A 15,423-nucleotide genomic window follows, 5' to 3' on the forward strand; every position below is an offset into this window, starting at 1 on the left:
AGGAGCGACCAGGCAGGCAGGCAGGTGAGCAATTAGGAGCCAACAGTCCAGGATTGTGAGAGGGATGTACAACTGGGCCTAAACCGGCAGTCAGACATCCCCCAAGGGGTCCCAGATTGGAGAGGGTGGGGGGGGGGGCGGGGGGGCCCCCCCCCCCCCGCATGAATTCGTGCACCGGGCCTCTAGTTAATAAATAATGCAAGAATAAACTCTGTTTTGTGTAATCACAACTGTAAGCCTACTTTTGACCCAGCCTGTATATTCCCTTCAAGAGTGTAAGTTTCATAAGGTAGCCATGTGGTCTGTCAGCTTGCTATTTTAACCCCATGTCCCTAGCTCAGTGCCTGGGACATAATTGAGGCTCAGTAAATATTGGTTTGGAAAAAGATAAACGCAGATTGTAGGATTTGGGGGCTTGATGATGAAGGTGGGATGGCAGAGAATTGTGGTCAGAGAGAAGTTCATGGGCTGTGCTGAATCAGGAACTGGGTGTATGCCGGGCATTTCCGAGACTCAGGACTAGAAGTCCCAGGCTGGGCAGGGCTGGCCAGTGGTAATCAGGGAAGCCTCCAGAGTGGCTTGAAGACCTCCAGGCAGCTCCTATCATATAAGCACCAACAATAGAATGTTTTCAGTGTACCAGACAGTGAGGTAATGCTTTAAAAGGCAGCTATCACTAACCACTTTACACGGAGGAAACGGAAAACGTAGGAATATTAACAGTTTGATAAAGATCAGATAGCTAGTATGTAGCAGAGTTGGGATTCAAATCCAGGTGCATTGGACACCCTTCTCCTTGCCCTTAACTCCCAAGATCTGCCACTTTTCTAGAAACGTCTCCTGTGTTCCTTTCCATACCCAGCTGTGTGACTTTAGACCAGAATATGATGCTCAAAACTCCGTAACAGCCTGATGTTAACCCCCACTTTCTCTTTCCAGTCCATCTGCACATCTTTACCAGATTAAATTCTCTAAAATCCTCCTTTATCACTTGCCTCTTCAGAAATCTTCATTGGTTCTCCATTATTACCAATACATGAGCACACTGGCCTCAAATTCTGAGCCCAGCCTCCACCTTCCTGACAAAATTTATCCTCCTTTGCTCTCTTGGTCGACTCTTTGAGCCCCAAATGCCAAACTGACACATTCCTGCTCTGAAACTGGTCCAGTGTGGTTCTGCTTGCTACTCCACGGTCCATATCTTGTAATAGTCATGTAAAATCCTCCATTGAAGCCTGGAATCCTATTCCACTGCTTGGTGAATGCCCTTGTTTATATTCTTACTAGAGGCCTGGTGCACAAAAAGTCGTGCACTCTGGTGGGGGCGGTCCTTCAGCCCAGCCTGCGCCCTCTCACAGTCCAGGACCCCTCGGGGGATGTCCACCTGCTGGCTTAAGCCCGCTCCCCACAGGGACATTCTTAGTGCTGTTGAGGAGGCGGGAGAGGCTCTGCCACCACCACTGTGCTCGCAGCCGTCAGCCTGGCTTGTGGCTGAGCAGATCTCCCCCTGTGAGAGCGCTCTGACCATCAGGGGACAGTTCCTGCGTTGAGTGTCTGCCCCCTGGTGGTCATTGCATGTCCTAGTGACTGGTTGTTCAGTTGTTCTGCATTTGGTCTATTTGCATATTACCCTTTAATTATATAGGATTATATAGGATAGTTTACACAACTCTTGTTTATTTTTACTCTATTTTTTTATCTTCCACCTCCAGCTTGACTGGAAGTGCCTTAAAGCATGACTATACACTGTACTTCTTTTTATTTCCTAATAGCATCTGATTTAGTATAAACATGGTAGATATTCAATAAGTATTTGGTAAATGAGTAAATAAACCGTGCTTCTGATTTTCTGTCTCATTAGGACTTTGCTTTACGTTAATATGTTCCACTACACTAAAGAGGTTATACAATTTGAAAAATGAAAATTCTAGGATCTTGCATAAATTTCTGATTGGGGACTTCAACATATTGGGCAATATATGAACTTTAATGTTCTCATAGATCAAAGTACAAAAATATTGGTATATAGAGTGCTAGTGGGGGAGGTTGGAGGATAAGGCCACACAAAAAAAGAATACAATTATGTTCTTTTGCTTTTAGTTTGTGAACTGCTATTCAGCTTAGTAAATAATGCACAGAAACAGCTGAATAAGAATATTTAATATGTTTTAACATAATTGAATGCCCTGGGGAATAAAATAAACTAAGTGTGATTCACTATATAAAATCAAAGAACTGAACTGTGATGCAGTTTCCCTTAGGCCACTCAATTTTATTTCCAGTAGATTTACCTTTATAATTATATTTTGCTCAGACTAATTTTAAAATCACTTTGCATTCCCTGAGAGCAGTGTACTTCATGTGTCAGAAGGACACACATTTAACAGTCATAAAACTATCTGTAAAAGCAAAAAGCTCATTTGCCCCCAAGTGGTCTTTTTAAAGAATCAAAATGCACCACTGATCCTAAAAGTAAATAATTTAGCAAAGTACATGCAGTAACTTTAACTGGGCATATAAATTATTTTCTGTATTTTTCTCCTCTTTGTACTGCTCTACAACCAAAAGAAAGAAACTCCTTCATGGAAATATATCTGCTGTGTATTTACACTGTTATAAATTGGAATATTAACTGAACTTAATGACAGAGAATGTCATTGTAAATTAAGAACATTATCCAAACCTTATTAATTAAGTAATGAGTATCCTTGTGAAGAAAGAACACAGGCCGCCACAAGGCCCGGGTCCTAGAACTGACTCCTGTCTTGTTAAATGAGCTGGAGAAAGTAATTAACTCTTCGGTTCCTTTTTTTTTTTTTAACCAAAGAACTAGGATGAGAACATAAATCTTTTTCAGTGTCTCACAAGGTGTTGTGCAACACCAAAGGGGAAGAACAATTAGAAAAATTATGAACCAGGATTTAAAAGAATAGTGGAAGTTACTTAGTGATTTTGACTGGTATTTAGTTGAGAAACAGCTGAGAGTGTTGAACCAGGTTCCCTGAAAAGAAACGAGATGGATGAAATTTATTTTTCACTTACTGAACACAATTGGTTTTTGTGATTTTAGTCAATGTTTTATAATCTGTTTCATTATTGAGAACGCGATTTTAGCTCCTTTGAAAAAGATTCCACATAAATTAATGGGTTTGTGAAGTTTACCTTAAATGTTACATTACTTTTTAAATGGATGGTAAGTACTGTAAGGAGATCAAGTCTTCATTTTTCTGTGGATGAGTTTTATGAGTGATTGAATGAAATCATTAACAAACCAAGATTCTACTTGACAGGAATATTTTTGAGAACAAGCTTAAGAATGTGTGTAAGTTCTTAAGAGAAGGAACTAGGGATCCTTGGAGAAATGGCAGATTCCTGTCCTGGGGCAGGGGCAGTACAAGATAAGCCAGTAATATCTTATGGTGCCAGAAAGTAAGGTTGTCTTCCAAAACAGGATGGGGGCATGTGGAAGAAAACATGTGTTCACTTGAAGGAGCTCCCAAGGGCTAAATCTGGGACAATTTGAGCCACACAAAAAATAATAACGGATTACAATTCATAGAATAGAACACATATCTGTGAGCTTGAATTATGTTTATATAAATAAATAAATGAGAGAGAAGGAACAGCTCTTGCTTACCTAGAATTCTGGTGAGTAAATATAGAAGGAATGATGGAAGTGAAAAATCACTGGCACCAACCAGAGCAGTGATTGCTGCAGACCGGATCCACCTAGGCACGCTAAAATTAGTGGTGAAAGTCTGATGAGAAGCAGGATATTTGCATAGTTTTAAAATATCTCCTCACACGTTACTTAATTTCAAAGAGAAATTATTCCACGAACTTTACAGTGGAAATACCTAGACATATATACCACATTAAACATTGTTCAAAGTTAACATCATCTGTAATGAACTATATCAATAGTATGTACCTTCTGATAAAATGTTCAAAAAGGGTGCAAATCACTTCTATGGGTTTTTTCCTTATTGTTTTAAATTATATATTTTATTTAAAAAACAGGGTTTTTATTGCAGTATAATTGACATACCACATTATATTAGTTTGAGGTGTACAACATAATGATTTGGTATTTGTATGTATTGCAGAGTGATGACCATAATAATTCTAGTTAACATTTGTCTCCATACATAGTTTCAGATTTTTTCTTGTGATGAGGACTTTTAAGATTTAGTCTCTTAGCAGTTTTTAAATGTACAGTACAATATTATTAACTACATTTGCCATGCTGTACATTCCATTCCATGACTTATTTATTTTATAACTGGGAGTTTGTGTCTTTTGACTTCCTTCACCCATTCCATCCACGCCCCACCCTCTAGCTCTAACAATCACCAATCTGTTTTCTGTATCTATGAGCTGGTTGTTTTTTTAGATTCCACATATAAGTGAGAGCATATGGTATCTGTCTTTCTCTGTCTGGATTATTTCACTTAGCATAATGCTTCAAGATCCACCCATGTCCCAGATGGCAATAGTTCATTCTTTTTTATGGTTGAATAATATTCCATTGGGTACATTTTCTTACATTTTCTTCATCCATTCATTCATCAATGGGCATCTAGGTTGTTTCCACTTCCTGGTTATTGTAAATGATGCTACAATGAGCATATATTCTTTTGAGTTATTGTTTCTGTTTTCTTCAGATAAATATCCAAAGGCAACTATAGTTGCAAAATAATAGTACAGTATCATAACCAAGATACTGACAGTGACACAGTCCAGTCACAGAACATTTCCATCACTACAGGGTCCCTCAGGTTGCCCTTGTATAGACACACCCCCTTTTTAAAAAATTGGGTTTGTTTGTTACTGAGTTATAAGAATTCTGTGGGGCAAAAGTAGGTTTATAGTTGTTTGTATGGAAAATAATACAATAATTAATAAATAATACAAGAATAAACTCTTTCATGTACTTACAACTATAAACCTACTTTCTCCTCACCCTGTATATTCTGGAGCATATGGAGTTTTCCTTCCAGTCTGTTAATATAGTAAATTATACTAATTTTTTAATTTAAAAAATTGTGGTAAAATACACATAACATAAAATTTACCATCATAATAATTTTTCAGTGTATAGTTCAGTGGTATTAACTACATTCATATTGTTGTGCTACTATCACCACCGTCCATCGCCAGAACTCTTCCTCCTGCAGAACTGAAACTCAGCACTCTTTCATCAAGAACTCCCCTCTCCCTCTTACCCCCCAGCCCCTGGCAGACACCATTCTATTCTATGAGTTTGATTACTCTAGGTGCCTCCTATAAGTGGAATCATATAGTATTTGTCTTTTTGTGACTGGCTTTTTTCACTTAGCGTAATGTCCTCAAGGTTAATCAGTGTTGTAGTATGGATCTCTTATGCTTTAAGGCTCAATGATATTTCATTGTATGTATATAGCACATCTTGTTTATCCATTCATCATGGACACTTGAGTTGCTTCCACCTTTTGGCTTTTGTGAATAACGTGGCTGTGAACATGGTGTACACGTATCTTTCTGGGCCCTGCTTCAGTTCTTTTGTGCTTATTCCCAGAAGTGGAATTGATGGATCATATTGTATCTAAATCCTCCTTTTACTCTACCTCTGCTTTGCTCTTTAAGTCCTGACTCTCTCAGTATCTTTTCCATTTAGACATTTAAGTTTTAAAAGTTCTTATACATCTGTTGCTTTAAATTATGTACTAAGTTCTCAGTTAAGAAGATTGTTTAGAGAATAGAGTATAGCAGTTATTTAATTTCCTGGCTAGGTGTCCAGAAACCCTTTTGTTTCAATCCTTGCTATTGTCAAAGTGTGTTAGTTCCTTTTATTCTCTTAGTAAGTACAGTAGAGTGGACATAATGGAATGCAGGATCTTGTGATGCTTTAGGGCTATCATTGTGAACATGGATTCACAGCATAGTGTATAGAGGGGAGAAATAGCTGGGGATCAGAGCAATGTACCAACCCCTCTGATCTCTTTACAAAACTAAATCCTTGATGAATTTGTTTTATTTTATTACTTAGGTGTTTATAAGCAAATCAAACAATGTCTATATATATAAAAGCCTAAGCGACCGTCCAACCATTCGACCATCTGACCAGTAGCTATGATGCACACTGACCACCAGGGGGCAGACGCTCAACACAGGAGCTGCTGAGCTGCAGTGACTTGGCAGCTGTGGTTCTCGGGTGACGCACCCGGAACCAGAGAGGAGGGAGCCTGAGAACTGCCCTCTCGCAATTCGGGAACCCCCAGGGGATGTCGGAGAGACAGTTTCAGCCTGATCCCCGCAGGTCAGGCCGAGGGATCCCACCAGTGCATGATTCCATGCACCAGGCCTTTAGTAGTATTATAGAATAATATTTGAAAGATGTTCACTGAACTTTGTTTCTCATCTGGCCATATTTACCAATTTTCTTCTTCTCTACTTTCCTCTTTGCATCTGTATCCCATATCACCAGATAGAAGGCTGTCTCCCCAGCTCTGAGTAAGCCCCTTCAATAGGTGTAACTTGTGGAAGGAAATGGGTCTGGAATGCAGTATTCATTTTCCTCTCCCAGCTGCTCTTCTTTCTTTACTACACTTCAAGGAAGAAAAATAGAGCTTTGGAGGAAAGAGGATTAGAGAAAGAAAGAGGTAGAAGAATCAAGAAGAAGAGAAGAGCAAAGACATTAATTATGAAGAAGCACAAAGGAGGTGGGCAGGGGGTTAAGAGAGATGAGGTGAGGGTGGTTAGAGATGTCCCAAAGTCAGGCTTCACGATTGCTTCCGTCTTCGGACTAAATAGAACCCTGACCCCTCTGGGCCTGGGGATCAATTGCCAGGAACCTCCTAAGGCTGTGACAAGTAGGTCACTAAACCAGAGGTCACGGGGCTGGGATGGACTTAGTTGGCGTTCTGTAACCAGCATTTCTCGAGTGCCTGCCACCCACAGCTCCCTGAACTCCTTACTCATTGTTCCACAAGAACAGAAAAGACCAGACCTCCTCCCGGTTGTTCTACTCTCTGGACAGAGGGGCGTAGTCCCCAAGTTCTCCAAGTCCCTTCTCTGTCCCCTGCCTGGAAATGTCCTCTAATCCTGGGGCTGGCGGATTGCAGTCTCCCTTTTTTCCCTTCAGCTGATGAGCCTGTTTGTAATACTTGGAGACAGAGGTCCTACCATGCCAACTGTTAGCTCTTACCTGATGTCACTGTGCCTGACAAGCAGGGAATAGAGAAATGAAGGCACCTGGTCTATTTCAAACATAGCTTCCCAGGCAGGTGTGGCAGGCTCTTCCCACTTGTATTTTTATCAACCCATAGGGTTTGCATGGTATATGTCCAGGCTTGGAAGTGACCGGGGAATAGAAAGGCTTAACATTTTCAAGGTACCTTTTCCATGTGTGACTCCAGAATGAGGCTGAATATATGTTAAGGTAATTTAGTTACAAAGAATTTGTGGCATCTAAGCCTACTTTTTTTTTTTTTCACAGAAGTTAAGAAACAAGTAAAAAATATAGGCTTGATTGATCTAATAGATTACTGATGTTGCACTGTTTTGTGGCTGTTTGCTGCTCACATTTCTGATCTGTAATTGCTATCCTGCTTAATTACCTTCTTTAAGCAATCTAAGGTAGTTTGTGGTCTAAGTGTGATTCCTATCTAGACTTTTCAATCTGACCAAGAAATAAAACAGACAGGAGCAGCAGCAGGGTCATACACAGTGAGTGACTCACCTGCATCATGAGGGTGTCACAAACCAGAGGTTCTCCCCAGGGGGCTGTGCCTCCCAGGGGCATGTGACAGTGTCTGGAGACATTTTGACTCACAAGCCTGCCGAGGAGGTGCTACTGGTTCTGGTGGGTAGAGGCCACGGGTGCACCGGACAGCCTCCACGTACAGAGTAAAAATGCCAATAGCGCTGAGTATAAAACCTCTCATAAATATGTGCAGGAGCTATGGACTGACTGATAAATCACCACATTAGGAAAAACCCAAGAGGGTGCCCATAATTGTGGCCACTGTCTCTGGGTCTTTCTGTTTTGTTTTTTTTCTTCCAGATTTCTATTTTGAAATAATTTTAGATTCATAGCCTGGGTGATTTTCATCTCTCTCTAGTCTCCTTAGCACTTTGCTAAATGTTGAATGAAATCAAAGAGAAGGATGAAGACACATCACGAACAGATCCATTTAGGCTTCACTTCCATGAGAAACACGGAGGATTCCAGCAGTGGGGAAGATCTGGAGATGGGCTTCTTGGTTTCCTAGAAACACCCAGCAGGTCGCCTGCCCCCTGCGCCAGCCTGTTCCTTTGCTTCTACTGGGCTTAGGTTGCTTAGTGCCAGTGGAGTTGGTGTCACTGAGAACGTCTCCTACTTAGGACACTGATGAGCTTTGGTCTTGAAAGAGTTCGTTTCACATCCTATACCTTACCCCAGCCATTGGGGTGGCCAGCACAGTACTATAGACCATCACTTTTAAATATGTATGTATGTATATTCTGATTAAAACACAGAAACATAACTTCAGAGTCTTCTGTAATCCTGATAACAAATTGGTGTATATCCTCCCAGTTTGTATGCATTAACATCTAATTATTAAATATAAAAGTGGAATTTTAATTTTATCGTATATTATACTTTTTTTACAACTTGTGTTTTTATTATACTATATCATGGACATTCTTTATTCTATCTGGTATGAGGGGTAAATCATTTAAAGCTGTCCATAAAATAAAGATGATAGTGTCCACCCACCTATTTCGGAGGCATTATAAGGACTCAAATATAAGATGTGTAAAGTGTGTTGAGTTTTTTAGATGAAAATACCATGATGTAATGTACCATGGTCTATTTGTAATTGATTATAACAATGTGGAGTGACTCTATTACTAATTTCTTTTGAGATGTCATTGAAATATTTTTAAGATCAGAGTCCTTGGGAAGAAGCCGTCGTGGCTGCATTGCTGTAGAGTGTGTAGTAATCTTAGGTTTCGACGGCCTTTTCTGTGTTCCCCACAGGCAAGTACGTGTACCAGCCTATGACCCCCGTGGAGCAGCTCCCAAGCACCGAGATTCCTGTGAAGCCCCGGGAACCCACGAACACCATTCAGATCTCAGTCTCTCTCACCGAACACTTTCTGAAATTTGCATCTGTCTTCCAGCCTCCCCTCCCGCCTGACTCACCAAGGTACTGTATGATCTCAGACCTCTTTATTGACAACTACCAAGTTAAGTGTATTAATGGGAAGATGTGTTATGTGCAGAAGCAGCCGGCACCACATTCCCACAAAATGAGCCCTCAGGAGGTCTCTGCACACGATGCCTTAATTTCAAAAGAGAGCAATACACCAAAAATAGATCACTGCTCTTCTCCCTCAAGTTCTGAGGACTCTGGGATCAATGCCGTCGGGGCTCACTATGTGGAATCGTGTGATGAGGACACGGAGGAAGGAGCAGAATTGAGCTCAGAGGAAGACTACAGTCCAGAGAGCAGCTGGGAGCCGGACGAGTGCACCCTTCTCTCCCCGTCGCAGTCCGACCTGGAGGTGATCGAAACGATAGAAACCACCGTGTGAGGCAGGGCAGGAAGCCGCGTCCTCTGGTCCCTGCTGCGCTTTGTACTCGTGTTGATGGACCCTTTTGCCAGTGCAGTTGGTATTTTCGACCCCTAACAACTGTAGCAGTTCAGTGGTCTGCTGATTAGCTAAACTCTTAAATTAGTCTTATAACTAAGATATTTGTTTTCTTTTGTATCTTGACTTACTTTCTATGTAGCATCTGGTGTCAAGAATTGTGACCCAGCCTTAATTTCACTGGGAACTTTGTAAGCGAGGATGTGATGATCACAGAGGATCATGGACCAGGTTGAGAGCTACCCAGAGTGGAGGAGACAGTATTTTCTAACCCCCCAGTTCTTCACAGAGAGACTGTTGGCATTCCTTTTGGCATGCTGACAGGCACCCCCACTGCCCTGCAAGTCCCATGTGGGAATCAGCTCTCGTGAGGGGAACAGACTGGGTCCTGGTAGATGCCATTCTGTCCCTTTCCTCTTCCCACCACCTGCCTGGGGCAGGGCCAGTTGCCTGGCTTACTTCCAGGAGGGCACTGGGGGCCATCTCAGCCCCTAGCTATGATCAGTGTCTGCACAACCCTCCATGATCTGGGGCTGAGCTAGACCTTCATTTAAGAAGAGATGACATCTTCAATTTCATGCTCAATCCAGCTTTAGCTGAGTGCCTACACTCTGCAGGGTGCTGTGGGGATACAGAATGAATAAGACCTGGCTCCCCACATGAAGGGAACCACAGTCCAGGAGTGGAGATAATACATGCAGGTAACATTACCCAGAATTCTCTGGGAACCCAGGGGAAGGAGAGATGTACTTGGCTTGTAGCTAGGGAATGTGTTGTAGCATTTGAGATGGTCTCTTGGGTGGGTTTCCCAACATTTCCCTGCTTTTCTTAATTGTTCTTCAAATCTGGGAAAAACTTTTAGGAAGTTATATAGGTATTATATTTAGGAAGCAGCCACATCTGATGTCTTAAGAAACTATCAGTAATAGTTTTAGTTAGCATGGAAATGCTAAAGACAGCAGTCCTTTAGGGATTAGGAATGAATCTAATAGGTTTGATGAATTCTGCTTCATTTGGTTGTATGAAGCATTAGAATGGCTTAGGTGGGAAATGGATTAGAATTCATTATGATGCATGGGTTTTTATGCAAATGCAAACGCAGTTGAAGTAGTTCACTGCTAAGTCAGGAGAAAATATTTTGTGTGATATTCATCCACTTTACTACAGTAATATTAATGGTCTGTTGTACATGTTCTCTTTTCTCACATACAAAATAGTGAATAACTTTTCCTTATTTAGCTTTCTTCAGAATTCTCCTCCCATCTCCATTTATACCAGCTGTTCTTGTGTGAGTTGGTTATCTGCCGTTTCTCCAAAGCTTCTCTCTGGGAGGCATGTTAAGAATCCAGGAAATTTAACATTCAGCCTAGTGACACTAGAGCTATCCAAGTTGGAGACAGAAAACTATTTCTGATGTCCTAACCGTCCGGGACTGTGCCCTCGCGGCACTGCCTCCTGCTCTGTCAGCATTACAGCACCGCTCTTCTGCATTATGTTCGTCTATATCTTAAGAAATAAGAAGAGGCCCGTGTGTTCTTCCCTGAAGCCTCCACTTGACTTCCTTCACAAGTCATTAGGCAAATCTGCTTTCCTAGTTGTATGTGTAGTTTACGTGATTGGCTAGAACACTCGTTAGGTTTAGGTGCCCAAACATCCATGGGGTTTACAGTATGCAGATTCCTTTGAGAACAGTGTTAGCTAACGCTTTCTAAGCTAGATGAGAATATGGTGTAAGGTTTCCACTTACTGAAATGTAACGACTCAATAAGTCAAGCCGATAAGGTGGTGAGAGGAGCTCCAGGAACAGGGGCTCCCCGCCTCCCCACTCCCCCAGCCAGCCCAGCCCAGGTGGCTCAGGGACAGACATCTGTTGAGCCTCCTGGGGTTCATGGTGCCTCCATGACTGAGTGGCCAGATGAAGGCGAGCATAGAAGCTGTGCAGTCAGCAGTAGTGTACTCACGAGCATAGAAGCTGTGCAGTCAGCAGCTGTGTACTCACGGTGGTAACAGCAACATAGCACCCTCCTCTCCGTCCCCCCCTCCTCCCCCCACTGCTGTGGGTAAGCTCATTGAATTCCCCAGGATGCATATGAAGATCCTCTTTCTTGGCACCGTTCCTACCAAGTTCCCTACTCTGGGCCCACATTCCTCATTCCTGTTTATTAAACTAATTGAAGTCAACCACCAGGCCTTTAAAGCCGTGGAAATACATGGTCACAGGGCCGTTCCCGAGGCTAGCTGTTCCGCATTGGGCCCTTTATCAATAATATCTATAACTTTTAAAACTCTTGAACTGCCATCCAGAGTAGCCACGATTTTAATGAAATTTTTGGATTTAATAACGGTTGATATCACTTTAAATATTTACACAATCTCTTTATAATTAAAAACGCACTAAGCTTCACCTACTACTATCTGTTTTATAGAATTGGAGATGTTCCATTGGATTCTAAATATTAAGATGCTCCTGGATCTCAAAAGAACCTTTTCTAAACAAGCACAAGCAAGGATTTCCTTTGTCCTAGCACTGTCAGTGTTAGTAATTCTCCGGAGAGTCATATATGATTGAACCAGAATTGTTTCTTTCTGCTTGCATTCCAAAACGACTGATAAGGACATAAAAATGTGTAGTTTCGACTTGAATTCTAGGCCTGTTCTGTTCTATGTTATATAAAAGAATTTCTCTGTAATCCTGATATTATACTGCTCTTTTGTATAAGCATATTTATAGGCACTTTAGAGAATACTTAGCCGCAACGTGTATTATAGACATTGGAAACAGTCATGTGTTCGCTTTTGGTTACTGCGTGTATATTGAGAGAGGTGAGCGCTTTATAATCTGGGTCTGGCCGTGTGCTCACCTGGAGCAGAGGGTTGTGCTGTGCAGAGGGAGAAACTGCTCTCTTGGGCTTTTGTAGAAAGAAACCTGGCCCCGTTCCTACTTTTTGAAAGTTGGTGTAAAAGCTGTTAGGAGGAAGATACAAAGTAAGTGCTGTGTGGAATACAGCTTTCTTATCACACCAAGATTTATTTTAGAATCTTCAAATATGCTCATAACTTTTCTGAGAAATGACAAAGCAGTTAAAATGTTTTGTGGTTGTAGTTGGTACAGGAACAAATACAGCTTTACCATCAAATCTAGATTTTTTTTTTTACCTTGTAATTTTCCAGCTTTGAAAAGAGATTTTGAGGGAAACCCTGAAGAAAAAACATTGCTTTCTTGGAAAGGAAAAACTTATAGTTCAAGGTAACACTATACAAAATAAAAGCACTAAGACCAGAACCAAACTGTGAGGTTGTCCTGAGGTACCTTTTGGATTTGATCTAGGATTTGATTCTGTCTTGGGGGTGGGGCTTTATTTCTTATCCTCCACTTCTTAGCCTTTTTGAAATACCACAGTTCTTTTGGAATTGATCATAACTCCTCTTATGCAAATTTCTCTATTTGGATAATAGGATGCAACCAAATAATTTAGGAAGCTGTCAAAATATCCAGATATATTTGGCAGTATAAGTACCACTAGGCAAGAAAAAAAGCATAAGATAAAATAATATTTATACAGTCAGCTCTTGATTATTCCATCTTGTTTGCAAAGTTTTATTGAAACATTTTGGCTTTCTACAAGAGGAAAACACAATTTCAACAGCCTTCTTTCCTGCTCCCCTCTCCAGAGGAGCTGTGAACCAGAATTAAGGAGGCCAGTTGTATTTGAAGCTTTTTAGAAAATAGTATGTGATTCGTGTCTTGCCCTTGTGGAGGAAGGGAGAAGGAAGTGGGAGTTCTCACTTTATCAGTTCTGTGCTTCAAGGGATGTCAGTGTTTCTCACATCCAAGCATAAGTATAAGGACACTTCTCAAAATTAATTTTGGAATTTTAAAAACTTTGTAAGTCCCAGCTCCTTTCATTATTATGGATAATTGACAGCTGACTGTATAGGAAAGGGCCATGTTTCAATCAGTGCTTTGAGATCCTTTTTCTATTAAGATGGACGCAGCGCTCTCTGAATATTCCGAACCAGTCTGAAGGCAGATCGTCATTGGAGGTTTAATACTGAGCTTGCATATCATTGTGTTCATATACACTTTTTTAGGGTGTTCATACCTTACAATATTCACTTACCGTGCTATTTTTTAAAATCTCTCTATTTTAAAGTTTTAAGCACAATGTTGACCATTCTGTAATTTCCTAAAATTATATTGTTTTCTTACAGACAACTCAACTTTCCTTTATGTATAATACTTTAGGGAAATAACTACCTTGTAAAATAAATGTAACTTTTTTTTGTACCAGCACACGTTTGATATTCTGGAGTTTGGAATATTCTTTCCCTGCAGTTCCCCCTTTCCAGAGGCTCTGATTTAAATAACAATACAGTGAACTAAACAAAACAAAACTCGAGTTTGTGAAACGTGAGATGTTTTCTAGTATATTGCCTGCTTCCATTGTGCCAGGAAATAAGCGGTTTACATCATTATCCCACTTAAATGTTACCGGGGCTTCGTGAGGTGCAGGCGAGTGTTCTCCAGAACACACACTCTTGGTCGCCGGAGAACCCTCTGCAGTAAGAACTTGCTTGCTGGCTACATTCGGTTTATGCAGATAACACTTACATTCTCCCCCAAACAGGATATCTTTCCCACAAAGCTACAAGCTGTGTATCCAGTTCACACGTGCCATGTACACAGTTCGACCCCAGGTCCTTGGGGTGCAGCCTCTTGGTCACCAAGGCTCACAGTCCAAGCCTCAGGCTGGCAAACCCAGGAGCTCCGTTTTTACATTCAGCACCCCCAGGCTGGGGTTGACTTTTATTGCATAACCTCACTGGGGTTGCTAAGTAAATCCTTTAGTTAGCAATAGTAATATCATTGTTAGTATTATTAATAATTATAGCTCAACACCTACCTTACTGCTGTTTATGAGTAACCCTCACAGCAACCCCCGAGGGAGAGGTCGGCATCCCCATTTCACACACTAGGAAAAGGATTCAGGAAGTAAATATTTTTGCCCCACGTGGCACCGCTTGTGAGTCGTGGGAGTCAGGACTTGAACCCAGTCACTTTGGCTCCAGAGCTCACTGTCTTGGCCCTTTGCCTGTGTGGTCTACTCTTGTAACACCCTTCCCACCCTCCAGGTTCTAGGAGGCTGAGTCAGGTGGCAGCTTGATGAGCCAGGAGAGCAGCAGGTGTTCCATTCCATCCCTAACCCAGCGAACACCTTGCCCCAGGCTGGCAGCTCGCCAGGCTTCCTCCCTCCCTTTTCTGTGCTCCATACAGCTCCCCTCCCCCACCTTCCCCCCTCACCTCACACACCATCATTCTGCAGTTATCTCAGTGCTTGGATTAGGCCACTATTTCTCCCCTGTCGAATCCCAGCTTGACTAGCAGTCAGGGCTAGCTCTTTCTGCACTCTCAAAAGATAACTTGTCTTTTAAAGTGACTTCTGCACATAGCTAACCTCATCGACTGGGTGTGCATTCTACTAATTTAACTCCACATAATTGTATTGCCAAGTTCTAGAAGGCATTTCATTGTAGCCTCTTACAATTGCTGACTACACACACTTTGATTTTGCAATAAACTTTAATTTAGCCTCTCATCCTCGTTACAGTTCGATCACTGGGAACTGGTAATGCCTTTAACCCTTGGAGTGCCACCCCGTTCTGTGCTGACACAGAACTGTGGGGCAGACAGGCCCTGGGGACAGGGGGGAGCGGGGCGGGGGCGGGGGAGGGTTCAAGGAGGGGCAGCTGGAGGCCCAATGGAATCCTTCAGGAACCAGGCAGACACGGGAGTTTGGCGGAAAT

The 15,423-nt window shown here is 41.8% G+C and overlaps 1 protein-coding gene across 1 annotated transcript in view; it reads left to right on the forward strand.

Moving 5' to 3' along the window:
• LOC102244168 (chromosome unknown open reading frame, human C3orf70) overlaps positions 1 to 13,465 on the forward strand; it is a 71,573-nt gene extending 58,108 nt beyond the window's left edge. Inside the window, exon 2 of the mRNA XM_014530691.1 lies at positions 9,005 to 13,465. Coding sequence (XP_014386177.1) covers positions 9,005 to 9,561 — 557 coding nt within the window. The 3' untranslated portion in view covers positions 9,562 to 13,465. The remainder of the gene's footprint in view (positions 1 to 9,004) is intronic.
• The last annotated feature ends 1,958 nt before the right edge of the window (positions 13,466 to 15,423 follow it).

This window comes from Myotis brandtii, unplaced genomic scaffold (assembly GCF_000412655.1).
Source record: "Myotis brandtii unplaced genomic scaffold, ASM41265v1 scaffold118, whole genome shotgun sequence".
NCBI classification, from domain to species: Eukaryota; Metazoa; Chordata; class Mammalia; order Chiroptera; family Vespertilionidae; genus Myotis; species Myotis brandtii.